At 42.5% G+C, this 17,006-nt stretch overlaps 1 protein-coding gene across 1 annotated transcript; it reads left to right on the top strand.

The window, feature by feature from the left end:
• The first annotated feature begins 1,177 nt into the window (after window positions 1-1,177).
• On the top strand, window positions 1,178-15,365 carry LOC139788892 (BPI fold-containing family C protein-like). Its single transcript, XM_071729229.1, is given in 16 exon segments — window positions 1,178-1,283; window positions 1,675-1,786; window positions 1,908-2,036; window positions 2,944-3,099; window positions 3,867-3,930; window positions 4,706-4,770; window positions 5,645-5,756; window positions 5,759-5,794; window positions 6,727-6,900; window positions 7,622-7,675; window positions 8,982-9,152; window positions 9,700-9,767; window positions 11,632-11,674; window positions 12,488-12,551; window positions 13,359-13,435; window positions 15,017-15,365. Coding segments are annotated over 16 exon segments (1,473 nt in total). The 3' UTR covers window positions 15,059-15,365.
• The last annotated feature ends 1,641 nt before the right edge of the window (window positions 15,366-17,006 follow it).

Raw genomic sequence — 17,006 nt, 5'->3', positions numbered from 1 at the left:
AGTTCTCTTATTGTATTCAGTATGGATTTTAATTCTCCATTCAAGTGGCTTCTGTCACTCCCCCTGGCCCACCTCTGAGGTAGACATTGAATAGGAGGAAGATTAGCATTCCCCACTGGGCCCTTTATTTTAAGATAGATGGGATGTGTCCCTCTCTTCTCTAAAGATGACTGTCTTTGATGAGAGACCTAACTTTTGAATGGCTCAAACTAAATAAAACCAGTGCCACTCAAGTATATTTAGGAAAGACAGTCTTCTGTGAATAAAAGTTATTATTTTGTCCTGGATATTAAGTCACTGTCCCAGACTTTGAGTATCCCCTTAAAATTTTCTGAGAGCAGGTAAAAAAGCAGAGTCCATTTCTGATGAGCCTTAATGAAACCAAAATAAAAGGTAAAGCAGACTTTTGGATTTGTTTCAAGCATTTTCCTTCTTCCCCAGAAGATACTGAAAATGATCCCTGGGTGCTTGGAATAAGAAATATAACCATATCATGAGCAAGATTTGTTTAATATGACTGAAAAAAAAGCAAAAAGAAACATCCATTGGATCATGAAGTTTGCAAGGAGAGTTTTTGGATAAAATTTAATGTATTTATGTAGACCAGGGGATATGAAAACTGCTGGCAGAAAATTATTTTCTTTTGTTAACTGTCAGGAGGGGCTTCTTAAAGTTGTGGATAAGATCTTACTGAGTGGTTCCTAAACTGGGGGTTTCTGTGTCTGTAACTAAATGAACTGATCAGGTTTTCAGAAGTGCTAAGACCCAGTGATGTCTGCTGAATCACCAGGGGACACTGAGAACTCCATGTATTTTGGGAAAACTTAAGCTTATTTCACTAGCTACAGTGAAGTAAAATAAAGAAATAAAAATTCAGTGCATCTTCCCTTTCAACAGGGTATGTCCAGGTGGATGTATCCCAAGTGCTTTCTCCATTCCATCAGTGAATAAGCTGGCTTTTCTCCTCTGACCTGAGAAGCTCTATTTCCAGAAGAGTCTGCAGAATGGGTTCCTTCTCCAGTTGCTGGGCTTCCCAACTTCTCCATTCTGGAGGGAAAGCTGCTGTCACAACAGCTCACTCTAGGGGAGGGAAAAGGGAGTCCAACTATCACATGACAGCACAAACTTTTACTATCATAATAAATATTTATTGACAGATCCTGTAAAACCAAGGAAGATGGTGAAGTTTTGCTGTTCTCTCCTCCTCTTCAGTTTGCTGAGTGGGCAGCTCAACGCCAACCCTGGACTCAAAGTGAGGATCACCCAGAAGGGGTTGGATTATGGTATGTGTGATGTTTTGAGGAACTGCTGGATTCATATTCCACTGAATCCTGGTCTGACAGGTGTAGGGAAGCGAGGGCAGTGGGAAAAAATGACCTGATCAAAGGCTATAAAGAAAAATAAATGTTTAGGAGCAGAATGTAATGGACACAGTAGGCTGCTTGACAGCATTGTACATCATATGAAGGTTCATTTGATTTCAGATACTGAATCAGTAATTTCAACTCTTGGCATGACTAGGAGTGAGACCTGAAATAGCACTGCTGGGTCTCAAATGAGATGCCCTCTTCTTTCTGACTTTGTGTCCATCCCATCTGCTAAGCCAGAAGCATAGTAAGTATAAACTCCCAGGAGGTATCAAAGGCAACTGAATTAAACACTGTTTTCCTGTAGCCAAGGAGGTTGGGCTGGAAATCCTGAAGCAGAATATGGAGAAGGAACATTTCCCTGATTTGAGTGGCTATGAGAAATACGGGCTTGGTAATGTCAAGTATAACATCTCAAGGTAAGTATTCTTTCCAGAGGCAATTTGTGTTGGAAATTGTGCAGTGTTTTATGTTCACCCTGACATGAGAAATACCAACTTTGCTTTTTCTTTTCTCCCCCCTGTCTCCCGCATGCTCTAGAATACATGTCACTGCTGTTGAATTCCCCAGTGCTTCCATCTCCTTCATACCTGGGTCTGGGATAAAACTGGTGATTGCAAATGCTTCTCTAACTATCGACATGAACTGGAACATCAGGACCTGGATATTGTATGTACAGCCTCATGTGTTCCGGGAATTCTCTTGATGGGGAATAGATTAAAAAGATAAAAATGCAAAGTTTAATTTTTCTTGTGACCTCTTCATTGCAAAAGTGCTTTGTAAAAGCAAGCAGCAGTAACCCAGGAGTACAGACTGCTTCTTCTCCACAGGTCTGCTGGTGGGAGACAGGCCCTGCCCCCTCAGCCATGAGCACTGACAAGGAGCCCATGGCTGAGAGGCACCTCTGCAAATAGCTAAAGGCTGATGCTCTGAATGCTGTTGCTGTCCAGCCTGCCAGCTAATAACACATTTAGAAAAACTGTGGTACAGGGGATCACAGTCCAGTATAATAAACCCAGCTGCACTGGGACTGTGATCCCCTGTACCCCTCTAGCCCTGTTAGAGACCTCTAAAGAGGGTTTTCCCAGGTCACTCACAAAGGAGTGTGGAACATCTTCATCCAAAATAACACAGCTTCACCATATCAGAGCTGATCTTCAGCACAGGCTGCCAAACCCCTGGGAGAGGGGAGGAAGAGGGCACAGAACCCATTGGGGCACTTCAGACCCTGTGTGGACCCTCCTGAGACATCAATAGATTAGATCCCAATACAGCTCTCTTGCCTTATCTTGTATCAGTCATATTCCAGTTTCCTCTGCTGTGAGTGCAGGGCTGGTAGTGGGAACAAAATACTTTAAAATAGTGAATTGCCTGTTTACCCAAATCCATAATTTTCCAAAACTCTGGAAATCTGTGTAGTATACTTGATACTTTGCAGACATACTAGAATCTATTTTTGCTATGAGCAATGCAAATACAAGTATTCAGATAAACAGCTTCATCTTCAATGAACAGAAACCAGTCCATTTAAGTACTGAGTCTTGAATGTTCATTTATTTATTTTTACTTTATACAGCAAAGACAGTGGGAGAAGCACAGTGTACATTTCAAAGGTGTTTGTTACTGCAATTTTTTCAACACCCTTGGATAATATGGATTATAAATCAATATCACTTACCAGCTGTCGGACAAGTTCTGGTGAGATAAGCATCAAGCTGAATGGAAAAAATGGGTAAGTGGAAGAGATCTGTGTATACACTGTAAGAAAATAACTGTCAATGAATGTCAGCTTCATGAAATAGGGCACCTATTTTGAAGGATGTAGGCACCACAAGTGACAAGCAAGGGCCCTAATCAAGTGTTAAATTGTCCTCCTTGTGTTGAGGATAAAGACAGCAGTTTTGGTCAGATCAAACAATCCCTGGTACTTCCTCAGCACTCACTTCTTCCCAAATACCACCCTGTAATTCAACTCTAGGTAGAAGTTACATTCTTGGACCATGCTAAAAGTACTCCTAGTCACAGTGATACCAAAACTGAACAGAAGCAGACTGCTGCTCTCTGTTCCCTCTCTGGTTGCAACTCTGTGCAATATGATTTGATTGTTTTCTTGTACTTCTCTCTCAATCTGAATACAATTCTAGTCACCTGGCTTTAGCTTTGATTATTTGCTTGTTTGCATATTTTTACTTATGTTGGAGGTTCCTAGTGCAAAGACTACTTATTTATATAGTGTTTCTATATTCATCAGTGTGGTAACATGAAGAGTTCTTCATTCATAAAAACTAATCTACCCAGGCTAATTGCTGAGATGCCTAATGGAAAAATTATCTCCTTTTAAGTGGTGCCTTTCTGATAGCTGTTACATTTCAGAAAGCTCCCTCGAGTACAAGACTATCACACCCAGAGGCCATTAACTTCATGTTCTGCTGAGATATCTGATTTCCTGTTAATGACTGAAGTACTTCACCCATTAATTGCTTTCTTCCTTTCCTCTAGCTTCCTGCATAACTTCTTTATCAAGTATCTGAAGAAACCCATTCACAGGACCTTGGTCACTAATGTAAGACTTTCAAATTGTGTAGGGGAGGGCTATAAGGAATATGATTTTCAAAGCCAGTGCTGTCAGCTTGGCAAAGGAAGGACTAGAAATATAAGAGTCCTACTCTGGTGCCATCAGCACAGTCACAGTTTTGCTAGCTAGAAATGCATCCAGATACAGTGTTGAGTTCATGGTCAAGCTATTGACTAGTCCATAGCATTAGTAAAGCCAGAAAATGTGGTTATTTTCCCATTTCAAGTAGAATCAGTCTCTGTCTGTGCACCTACAGGCATCCTGAATTTTGGGTAATTTTTATACTCAGCAGATAAGGTGTACATTGGGTGACATACAGTGATGTTACAGTACCTCACCTCATAGAATGACATATTTAAACATCATCATATCAAAGTGGTGCATAGTTCTGATGACAACCTGCCCAGGGCCTCTGAAGGAGACAGAGCTTAAGATGTCTGTGATTCTGCCCCAGGAGAGGAATTTCTCCGGTGAGAGACCTATGTGACATCTTTCTCCTCCTCGGTGCTATTAAGGCTGTGGTTTTGTCACCCCCCTCAGGCTGCCTTTGGCAACTTCCCATTTTGTTCCCCAAAGGTAGCTCTGACTTGGAACACACTTAAAATGCACCAAGGAGAACCCCTTAGCTGAAGAAAAAGTAGGTTATGTGTTTTGACAAATAAATACTGCAATATGTGTCACATAAGCAGAAATTTAATAGCACACAACAGATGCTTATGAGTCCACACTAATCAGGCCATAACTTGAATGTATTTTTATACAGTCATGTCCCAACATCAGATCTGGGATCCAGTTGATGGATGAAAACCTCCAATCACTGAATGGTGAGTCACTAGTGATAGCTTTTCCTTCTGCTTTATCTCTCCTGTTAGGTAAAATTCCAGTTTCCTTAAAAGCAGGTGGTCAGCAAAGCCTCCAAGGGCAGTAGCAGTCCCCATAGTCTTTCTGCTCCCTTGCTTACAGAATCACAGTTAAATAAAGGAAGGGGTAGTTGAACAAGAAACTGATATTTCTGAGAAGCCAAGGACTTAAGAGTGATTGTAAACTTGCAAATGTGGCAGCGTGTACCTGTGTTGTCAGAAATGGCATTTAGAGGCCACATAGCACTGGTGTTAAGACAGCCTTCCCTTCCCTTCCCTTCCCTTCCCTTCCCTTCCCTTCCCTTCCCTTCCCTTCCCTTCCCTTCCCTTCCCTTCCCTTCCCTTCCCTTCCCTTCCCTTCCCTTCCCTTCCCTTCCCTTCCCTTCCCTTCCCTTCCCTTCCCTTCCCTTCCCTTCCCTTCCCTTCCCTTCCCTTCCCTTCCCTTCCCTTCCCTTCCCTTCCCTTCCCTTCCCTTCCCTTTCTCCTTCTCTCCTAGCCTGCCTGGAAATTTAAGTCTTACTTGGCAATTTTTCAGACCTGCCAAAGTCAAAATGAAGAAGCTCTTTTGTAAAGACTTATAATTTTAAACATTTTGGGTTAGATTTGCAAGAATTTAAGGCATCCAAAGTGCTAGGCAGATACCATGTTCAAAACAGAAGTACCTCAGCAGATCAAGCACCCACCTCTTCTAAGAAAGTATTTGCAAGTTAGAGGCACTTTGGATGCTCTCAGAACTGCTTGATAAGGAATCCTGCTACCTCCTTACGCCCTGAAGCACTGGTATGGCCATTTCCTTTTTCTAGTTAGACCAGATTTACTTTTCCACAGTGACAAAACATTAGACAAACAAAAGATGGTGTTTTAAAGAAAGTACTGGTGGAAACATCAAGCCTTAGGTCAGAATGCATGTTAGCAGGTCCCTGGTTGGTATTTTTGGTATCCTTTGGAACAACTTGTGTCATTCTCCTTCAAGAAGTGACTTTATCTTGAGTGTACATAAAATTCCTTCTGTGCTTTTTGTAATACTGTGTGATTTTATTTACCACTCTTACAGTCCTAACACCCATTGATGATTTGGCTGAAATAGACTACTCCTTAAGTAGCCTGCCAGCAGTATTTCAACCATTCATTAACCTGGACTTAAAGGTAACTGCCTGTAGTGCTATTTGACAAGATTCCTGTGGGTTTTATCATAGTATGATCCCCTTTTTAAGATCAACATGATTACCTTTCTGAACATGAAGATTCAGTGTCTGAAAAGTCAGACATTTCAAAGCACTATTGCATTTGTTATTGTAATAATTTTAATGATCCTGTCTTAAAATGAATTATTTAAAAGCCACATCCCTTTTTTTTTTTGAGTTGATAATGAGTCAGAGTAAATAGCAGTAAAAGTGGACTAAGCAAGTTAGAAGAAAAAGATAAAGGGAAAGGAGAGGGGAAAAAGTGTTCAACTTCATCCTTCTCTTGTTATTGTTTAATATATGGGACTTCTTTGTTCAATCAGTCAGAAGATTTCTACATATTACATTAATTAGATGAGTCTTCTGTTATATGAAAAGTAAGACCAAGGAAATAGCAAGAATTAAGCCTCTGGCACCTTGAATGGAAAGACAGCAGACCCTTGATAAAGCATGAGAGCCCAAGCTGTGCTGCTGAGCTGGAGGCCTGAAATGTTCTTTCAAGTAAAGAAAAAATTCTCACATCCTTTTTTTTTTTGAGTTGTTATTGAATCAGATCAAATCTGGAACTTGTCTTCACCTGCTTGAGAGCACTAAGGCTTCAGGATGCATTGTTCTCATTTACACACCAAATCAGTAGCTTAAGCAAGGGAAAGGAGAGTCACATTGTCTGCAGACACTTAAAGTTGTATTTTGACTCGGATTTTGTTTTGTTTTGTTTTCTCTCTGGCAATAACTTTCAGGGCATAGTCTACCCGACTGGAAACTATACTGCTCCTCCCTACATGGCAGCTCCCTTCACTATCCCAGGCCAAAGGGACTCCATGCTCTACCTTGCCTTTTCTGAGTATTTCTTCCAGACCTCCTCATTTGCTTATTACACTGCAGGAGCCTTCAATGTCACCATTGCAGAGGAGGTGAGTAGGAGGCAGAGACAGAGACAGAGGAGTGGGGTCAGGGTGGCTCAGGTCACCCAGGATGGGGATTTGGCTTTCCAGTTGTGATTACAGGTGGCAGTGTAAAGTTGCTAATTGGGCTATGAAGTCCTGAGACAGTAGATCAGAAAGAGAAGGCCACTGTTAAGCTCCTTTATTATGCTCTATGAAGATGCCTCAGGCCAGGGCACCCAGTTCCATGGGTATTAAATACTGGCAGTTTTACTAAATAAAAAAAAAAATTAAAAAAAAGTTTTTTTCTAGACCTGAGACATTGGCTTATTTGAGAAGGAAGAAGGAATTACTCTAGGGATTTTAGCAGCCTCAGTGGCTGTTTTCTAAGGGGTCTTTGCAGACTGAAAGTACTACAGGAGCCGTGGAATTAAAGCATGTGTGAAAGCACAATGGCTTGCAGCCTAGGATATTTTTTTATCCTATCTCCAGGAGGTTCAGTAAGTCCCTAAGCCTGTAGATTTCAGCCCAAACTATAATGATATTAATCATCTACTTTCCCAGGAAGTATTTTGGTATATATTATTGGGAATCAGCTTTAAGTGTACAGAGTTCTTCAGGAATATTTCTGAAAGGTACAAAATCAAAGATCCGTTGAAATGACAGTACTAATGAATTTAGATAAAAGCTGGCCATAAAGGTTAAATCTGGTAAACCCCTTTGTTTTCTTATTTATTTTGTTCTTCTCCAGACTTGCAGCTATTATAATATAAGCACAGAGATATTTGGCAGTATCATCCCTGAGGTGAGTATCATTATTTCCACAGACTCTTAGGAAACCACCTGGTGTGGGTGTCAGACACTTCACTGCTGGTGTATCCCAGAGGCTTGTAAGGCCAGCAGGCTTCCTGCACTGGAAAAGCAGGTATATGGATGCCTTGTAACAGCAGAGCAGGTGGGTCCTGTCACCTTCCAGCCCCACAAGAGCTGAGAGACTTGCAGTGTTACTGAAATTGGCCCCCAGCCTTTCACATCAACCTTTGGTCTGGGCACAGTGGCCACGCCACAGCTGTCCCCACCTCCAATCAGCTCTAGACAGGAAAAGGTTTCCAGTCATGAGTCCTGCTTTGAGAGACTTCTGAGAGGGCCTTAGCTCAGAAATAACAACTTCCTCCTGCCCATACCTGCATAATTGTCTTTGTTTCACTGCTAGAGTATGACTGACTAGCAGAGAGGAATCTAGCAGAAAGTAAAGCACTGGGAAGGGACTATGGTGGCCATGTGCAAGAAACCAAGCTAACAGAAAACATTGCATCTGTGGAACAGACAAGGCAATGCACAGGATTTCCATTTATTTTAGGTGGGGGAGATGAATAGAACAGAACAGAGAATATGAGCATGCATGGTTTCCACTATCCTTCTTAGACAGAATGAGAAACCAGAAATGAGCATAAGACACCCTAGGCTATGATAAGGTTGGATGAAATCCAACTCGCGGTTCAAAGAATTTCACATCCTTGTTTTCTTCCCGGATGGTATTAAGTTCCTTCCCCAGAAATCTAAGGATGTTCTAAGGGCAGTCACCATAAGGTTCTTCATAAAATGCCATGAGCGTTGATGCCAGTATTCCACCCTCTATATTCTAAGTAATGAACTTGGCGAGACTTCTTGTTCTTCAGGCAATGGACAGAATGAGGGTCCTCTGAGGAGAGTCCCAAGCAGGAAATTGTCTCTTAAGATGGGTGGATTCAAAGAAAGTGACTCCTGAGCTCTTTCATTATGTGACTTCAGTGTCACATTCATGTTCCATTCCTTTAAGTTTTTAATTTCTCTCAAAGATAGGAGAAACCATATTCCTAGAGTGGAAGGAACTTTCCACTGCATTCCTGTTGTGGCCAAGACTGTTAAGTTATCACCACAGAAAACTTCTACTTCTTGCTGGCTTGAAAGTATCTTATGCTAGCAGCTGTCCTTAACCTCATCCTAGGGAACTACTACTTTAAAATAATTGCTTCAAGAATGAGAAAATGCAGTATTCTGACCTGTTCTGCAAGAAAAGCATTTTGCTGTTTTTTTGTTTTTTGGTTTTTTTTTGTCTCGGAACCTTACAGGTAGCCAAATATTCAGTCACACCCAACCCAGTGATGCTGAAGATAATGGCTACTGAAATACCTAACATCAGCTTAGAGCAAGACTCCTTCACAGTAGAGATTCAAGGCTCCATGGAGGTGTTTGCTGTTCTGCCAGACTCAACCACCCAGTCATTGTTCACAATGAACATAGTAAGTACAACAAACAAGGTGATGTTTTAACACAGGGTTAAATGTTTGTTCCTTTCTTCTGTTTAAAATCTGTACAAAAAACATCATGCCAGGTATGCAGCACTAAAACATTTGGATTCCCCTTAATCACAGGTGGTGCCTCTGTGGCCTCTACTTAACCCACAGGACATTTCTGTGGTGCAGAACATTTTCCCATAGATGACAATAATCCAAGCATATAATGACTCTGATTAATCACAGTTTTGTTCTCTGGAATGACAGTTCTGCAGGCATGAGCCATGCCTCTTGGCAACCTGGTCATTTAACTGAAAGTGTCTGTGACTTGTGAAATCTTATTACCCACATTTCAGATCTTCTCAGTGCCATTTGGACAAGCAGACATTTACTGTGTGCAGCCTTGCATGGGCCATGGGTTAGGGAGGAAGCTGCAGCTGTATGAAACAACTTCCATATGTAACTGGGATGACTTTTCTCTCTTTGTGACTTATACACAGCAAGGGAACCATCTTTTTTTGTGTCCAGTAACCCATGTTTTTTCCTTCTGCAGACAGCCAACACCAGCATTGCTCTGAACATATTTGACCAGAAATTGATGGGCTCACTGTGTTTGAACAGGTAATTCAACCTGGGATGGAAAGGATTTCCAGACATTTGGAAAATGGTGTTAGCAATCCCAGCATTAGCAGTTTAGGGAAGTGATCAGATAACTATGAAAGTGTTGCCCTGGTGTGTTCATCTCCATTAGATTCTGTAATTCCCTTAGTGGCTGTACTTGTACAGTTTATAAGAGTCAAAAAGCTTCAATGTGACAGTTGCCACAGTTCCCAAGGGACTGCTCACCAGCTGGGGATTGCTGCAGGGCAGTAAGGGGACTTCACAGAATCACAGAAGGACAGGTTGGAAGGGACCTCAAGGATCATCTGGTCCAACCATTCTCTGCTCCTGGCATCTACTCCTATTACACTTATTACTCTTATGAAATCTACTCTATTACAAGAAGGACATGGATGTGGAGAAGGGCCAGAGGATGATCAGAGGGCTGGAGCACCTCTCCTGTGAAGACACTGAGAGAGTTGGGATTATTCAGTCAGGAGAGGAGAAGGCTCTGAGAAGACATTATTGTAGCCTCCCGGTATCTGAAGGGGGCTACAAGAAAGCTGGAGAGGGACTTTTGATGTCAGATAGTGATCGGACTAGGGGGAATGTTTCAAATTAGAGAAGGGTAGATTTAGATTAGATATTAGAAAGAAGTTCTTCACCATGAGGGTGGTGAGACACTGAAACAGGTTGCCCAGAGAGGTGGATGAAGCCCCCTCCCTGAAAATTTTTAAGGCCAGGCTGGACAGGGCTCTGAGCAACCTGATCTAGTGGGAGGTGTCCCTGCCCATGGCAGGGGGTTGGAACTAGATGATCTTTAAGGTCCCTTCCAACCCTGGAAATTCTGTGATTCTACTCTCCTCTCTGAGCTAGATAAATGAGGTGTGCAGGGCAGTTTTGAGGGCCATGAATCATCAGAGAGCTTCCTTCATCCCTTTCCATCTGGGAAGATGCAACTGCTTTCTAGCCCACCTGGGCCACTGAAGAAGTGCAGAGGGGTCCAGGACACAGTAAAGAATCTGGACCCCTGCTGTTCCCCTACACTGGTATTCTTATAGCAGAGATCCCTCAGCTGAAGCACTGCAGCTTCCACAGGCCAGAAAGCTGGAGACCAGAGGCTTGGGCATTTAGACATCTAACATGTCACATGTTATGAAGTTCTGTATACCAGGACCTCACATTAGGGAACTGGAACACTGGTTTCACAACAGTCCCTTGGCAAAACAGCTTTAGGGTGAAGATTATGCAGGCTGTCAGGGCACAAAGATGTTAGGAATGTGAGGAGGATAGTGCTCTTAGCATTTTTTGCAGCAACATTCAGAGAGAAAAATCTAGAGCGTGCTGAGACCTGGGATGCTGGCCCTGTGGAAACTTAGAAATCATGTTTTGAGTATGTTTGGATACTTGAATATGTACTGGATACATTTTCTGAATTTGGGAACAGAGGCATTAGCAACATAGTCAGCAGCAGCAGTACCATATGATGAAGAGAATTTTCTTCCCTCTCCCTAGTAGGAGTGACATCCAAGCATTATGTAGATGTACCAAGATGCTTGCAAAATAGCTGAGAGCCCACAAGTCCTTGATGTAGGAACTTTCCCTGTCAGTAGGATTTCCAAAACACAGCACAGAGGGACCAGTGCACTTGTACCCCTGGCTAAATCCCTTCTAGCACACTTTTAGGCAGGCATGCTCAGCAATGCCCTTAAAAACCAATTCTTTCTCTATGAGGCAGTCTGAATTATGTAAAATCTATTACTTCCAAAGCCTCTTTACAGGTATTTCCTAAGGCCTGGAGCTCTATAGCAGTGACCACACATGACTAGAATAATGTGTTTTTATCCTTTGCAGTGACTCATCTTGTTTCACTTCTTCCCCTCAGGCTCCAGTTCTCCCTAGCCCACTCCAATGTTGGCTTTTTTGAGGTAAGTGGGTAGTTTAAACACATAAGAAATGCAAACAAGGAGTATGAGTGATATCAAGGCTGAAGAGTAAGCAGCTAAATTTTATTTGTATTTCTAAATCATTTGGCTTCATGGCTGGGTGGCTCTTACCCTGTCTTCTGGCAGCCACCTCCCTACTGTGGACTTAAAAAGTATATTCTTTGGGGCCAGTCAGGTCACTGAAAATGAGATATAACATAGTTCCCTTGAGTGGTGCATCACATTTCATCAGTTATGCAGAGAGTTCTCTCAGACTGGAACAGTGAAACTCACACAGCAGTAAGCTGAACCCTAGCAGCAGACAAAGCAGTGTTCTCTCTGAGCAATCACACACACAGCTCAGGCAGAGGCACTTCCCATGGTGTGGCCATGCTCAGCACGGCCCCTCAGACTGACAGCAGGGAATGGGACTAAATAAGCAGTTGTAGGCTCACAGGCAAAACCCCTGCTTCCTCAGAGAGCCATTTCTGAGTGGCTGAGGGAAAGGATTAAAACTGTTCTGGTCCTGCTTTGCTATTGGTGATGATTTATCTAACAAATAAAGGAAACAGACTGTTCTAAATGCAAATGTTGTAAAAGCATGATAAAAGCTACTTGCACTGAATTGCAAATCTCACTTCTTTTGCATCATTCTGAAGACTTAAGATGCAAAGTTTACCTGAGCTTATAACTCTTTGGGGCCAAATGAGAGCTGGAAGTTGAACACGAGCCTAATGACTCCATGCAGGATTAGGACATGACTGTTCTGCTGCCACCAGTCATCGATGGATAACTCAGTTTTCTTATCTGTGGCAGATCTCACTTCTGGAGAACATCCTCTCTTACATCTTGCAGACTGAAGTCATTCCATCAGCTAATGGTAAGGCTGTATTTCTAAGCTAAAATCTTCCAGCAGAGTGAGTGATTCTAGGAACTGCTACTGACTTTCTACTCAAGTTTCCACTCCCCATTGAGCTGAGTGGAAAATGACCATCAGCCAGTAAGCAGTGGAAGGAGGAGATCAGTTTTTAGGTCTGTAAGTGTGCCCTCTCACTGACACTGGTCTCCAAAAAGAACTTGGAAATTCAGAATTTGTATGCATTTGTCTCACTCAAGGTGGCCATGATGCATCAGTGAGACATATGTCTCTCTAGCCTGCACACCTGCCTGAGGCCACTCTGTGTGACATATATTCCTCTTTCTCAGACCACCACAGGACTTTTGCCTCTCATAAATCGTTTTTAAGTCTCTGGAGGGAGGTGTAGCCTTGTTCCAGCACTCTGTACTGGAATGTATTTCACTTTTCTTAATTACTGGAGAAAAATCAGAACAAGTTCTAACGATGCCCCAGGTCATTAGGGACAAATCACTGAGTGTGTAACATGTAGAGCATGGAATGGTTTGACTGCAACACCACCAGGAGAAAAGCATCTGTAACTCTGTCCCCCATAGATATGGGGCATTGTATATACATCCCATGTATGCAAATGTGAGCACAAGTCTGCAGAAGGCTGTGCCTGCCCTAAAATGCTCATCTGCTTGTTCTTCACTGGATGTGAAGGCTAAGGGGTGAAATGTTGTAAATGACCTAGAAATATCTGGACAAATACAGTTGCTCAAGGGCAGATATCTATTATCTGTTCAATTCATACCTAATCATTGTGTTTGTTTGTTTTTTTTCTTTAAGCTAAACTTTCAAAAGGATTCCCTCTTCCCAATCTTGCTAAGGTGATTTTGACAAGACCACACATTACAATTGTACAGGTGAGATTTTGATGCTCTCGTGAAAAAGCCATTCTTGGATGTCTTTTTTTCTTTCACTAGGTATTTATTCCCCTTCTGCCTGTACAAGAAACTTGCTGAATTTGAGCTAGTTAAGCAGAAAAGCTCTGCATTTAAATGAGATCTGTAATAACAGTAAAATCTATAAGAAACAAAATTCTCTTTCTTTAAGAGGAAAAGCTAGAACTTCATTAAATTCTTCTTAATTCACAAACAGAGAGTGATCAAATGCACAGCTTACCTGGCCTTGCAAGTTGCAGTTAAGAGTGAAACCAGGTTTACCTTTAGCATTTCATTGCAGTCTGGCCAGGCAAATCAAATTAGAGATATCACTATCCATGCAGTCCTGATGAATTTTACAGGAATAGCTGAAAGACAAGAGGGAGGCAAATATTCTATTTTGTACATCTAGGACTGGATTTTGTTAATATTTGGTGATACTGAATGTGGCTATTAGTCAAAAGTAGTTAGCAAGCTCTCAGAAAATACTATTTCCCTTCCAGTTATTCTTCTGCAAATCACACTGTATTCTGTGCCTCTCACAACACTCTCCAGCCCTTTGAACATATAGAATGTCAGCAGTGCCCTTGATTGTATAGCAACAAACAAACTCCCAGAAAATGGGAAGCCTGTTTAATTTCTCTACTTTTTTACCAGCTTCTCAGTGATTTTCAGCTCTACAGAGACAGTCTCAAGAAACTCAGGAAAGAAACACAAAGGGTTTTTCAATTGCTTGGAGACTTCTGTCAGTGGCACTAGTTGCCACTATAATGACATCATCATCATCATCATTATTATTATTATTATTATTATTATTATTATTATTATTATTATTATTATTACCAGTTATAAGTGAAAGATTTTAGTGGTTCTGTGGGGCTCATCTGCAACCTCACCTTCTCTAACCTGCCTCCTCATCAGTAACTACGAAGGAGAATTGCTGTATCCTATTGATGTGAATGGGACTGGTATTTGAAAGCTAATTCTATAGCCTCCACTTTCAATCAGTGGGAAGAAAGACAATTCTTCCCACTTCTCAGACATAACCACATAAATCTGTGAAGGGCTGCTTTCTGCAGGTTACAGTCATTTTTGTTGGAAAAGAGCTTTAAGACCAGGATGCCAACCATTAGAAGTTCTTTGCTCCATATGCACTGACAATGGGGGAAGCCTTAATGTCAGGTTTAGAGTAGATGGCTCATTCTTAAATGGCTCAAATTAGGTAAAAAATAATCCCACCTTGTGGTGATTGCCTAGTTGCCTCATGCTTCAGCTGATCTTTCTTGTGTAGGCTGTGTGATCTTTAGGTGCCCATTCAGTTGCTAGCATGTTGCAAGGGGATAGCATCCAGGGAAAGATGGGGCTCTCCTGCAAAGTTCAAAGAACAGATTTATTAAATATGTTACTTCCAAGGCTCAGCTGCTTCCAGCAGATTTTCTGATCTCTAACACCATGTTTTAGTTGAAATTTAAAAAAAAAAAAAAAACAAACAAAAAAAACAACCAAAAAGCAAACAAAAACCCCCTATCATTTCATAGCACTTCACTGCTCTTCTCCCCACAGGGATACATGTTGATTTCAACCGATGTTCACTACAAACACTAAAGGAGAAGAGGGACCATTTGTTAAGTATGATCTTCAAATTAAAGATGTGACTCTGAAGGCTGGAAACTGTCCTGTTCTGCTGCAATGTGTAACTTCAGCTCTGGCAAGAGCAATGCCATTCCAGTTAGGGGTGAGGAGGGGATGCAGGGAGGCAAAGAAATGTGATGGAATGGTTAGGTTGTACAGTGGAGAAAAACGTATGAATACAATGCTTGACATTATTTATTCTGGAGTTTAACTGATGCAAAAGTGTTTCTAAGATTAAGGCCTCTCTTGAAATAAAATACTGTTTATACACTTCCAGAAAGGTTCTGCTGTCTGAGACTGGGAACTGTCCCAAATACAATAGGAACTAAAATTGTAGCAGTGTCTTAACATAAATCTTAATAAAGATGCAGAAGCAGACCAAGAAGAGAGACAAAGTGGCACTACTGCTTTTAATAGTCCCTTTCCCCGTGTGACTCTTCAAATCCTATGTCCTGTGCCTGCCCTGCAATGCTCATGTGCTTGTTTTTCAGCCAAACCTGCTGGGGAAGCTGCTTTAGGCTTCACAAATTATCATCAACAGAAGAGGAACACATGGCATGCCACAGCCTGCTCTGTGCGGCTGCTTTTGTGAGCCCCAAAACACCCATGCACAAAGCCCCATCTGCTTGGTGTGATGCTCAGACCCTGGCCATCCCCCCACACCTCTCACTCCTCCACAGGAGCCCTCTCCAAGCTAAGGCTCTACAGCAAAAAGCTGTTTGCCTCACGCTGAAAAATAAAATTGATGATGGGGTGCAGGAGGCTTTTGCCTGACTGTAGTTAAGCAAACCACCCATCTGCAGTGGTACCCAGATGCCCCATGGGCCAAAACTACCCAGTCTCCAGGGGAATGGCATGAACAGAGAGCTTTCATTACTAAAAGGCACACGAAAAGAACATTTATTCCTTCTGCAAAGCCAGCCCAAAGGTCCTGTGGGGTGTGAGGGAGGAGGAACAAACCCCAGCAGGTTCCTTCACCCCATTGGGGCCCGCGCTCCCCTTCGCGCCTTCACCCCATGGGTATCAGGTGCTTTGTCCAGGCTGCCCCAGCTTCTCCACTGCTGTGGGGGGGGGGGGGACCCTGCCCCTGCCACGGGGCCGGACCCCACATCTCCACCATGAGGCTGTGGGAGTGTCCCCAGGGCTCATGGAGTCAGTGTCTGCCAGGCCCCAGGGAGCAGGGAGGGAGTGATGGGGTGTAAGCAAGCCAGGTGGCCAGAGGGGACCTCTGAGCAGATATGGAGGTGTAGGTGTTATCTCAAAAAGTGGGGTTGTTTACACAGTGTGTGAAACACCAACATGTACACAGAACAGAGGTAGACATGAGGAAAAAATTACTTCCTGTGAGGGTGGGGGGACACTGGCACAGGTTGCCCAGAGGCTGTGGATGCCCCCTTCCTGGAAGTGTTCAAGGCCAGGTTGGATGGGGCTTGGAGCAGCCTGGTCTAGTGAAAGATGTCCCTGACCATGCAGGAAGGTTGTAAATAGGTGTTTTTTAAGGTTCCCTCCAACCCAAACCATTCTATGTTTCTATGTTTGTTTTTTTTTATTTATTGTGTATTTGCACAAATATGGGGTCCTAGGGGGTAATCCACAAGGCTAAACCACCAGAGTCACAAAGCTCTCTACACTGATACATGTTTGATCTGTTTGCTCCACTGAACTAACACACATAAGACTGGAGTAAGTGGCCTGAAGTTGCACCAGGGGAGGCTTAAATGAGATATCAGGAAGAATTTCTTTCCTGAGAGAGTAGTTAAGTTTTGGAATGGGCTGCCCAGGGAGGTGGTCGAATCGCCATCCCTGGAAGTATTTAAAAACCGTGTAGATGGGGCACTTCAGGATATGCTGTAGTGGGCATAGTGATACAGCTATTGATAAATACATTTTATTAATTTTATTGGGAGGGGATGTTGATAGT

Source organism: Heliangelus exortis, chromosome 1 (genome assembly GCF_036169615.1).
Source record: "Heliangelus exortis chromosome 1, bHelExo1.hap1, whole genome shotgun sequence".
NCBI lineage: Eukaryota > Metazoa > Chordata > Aves > Apodiformes > Trochilidae > Heliangelus > Heliangelus exortis.
Note: the sequence above shows the minus strand (reverse complement) of the source record. Positions and strands in the feature narration are given on the sequence as shown.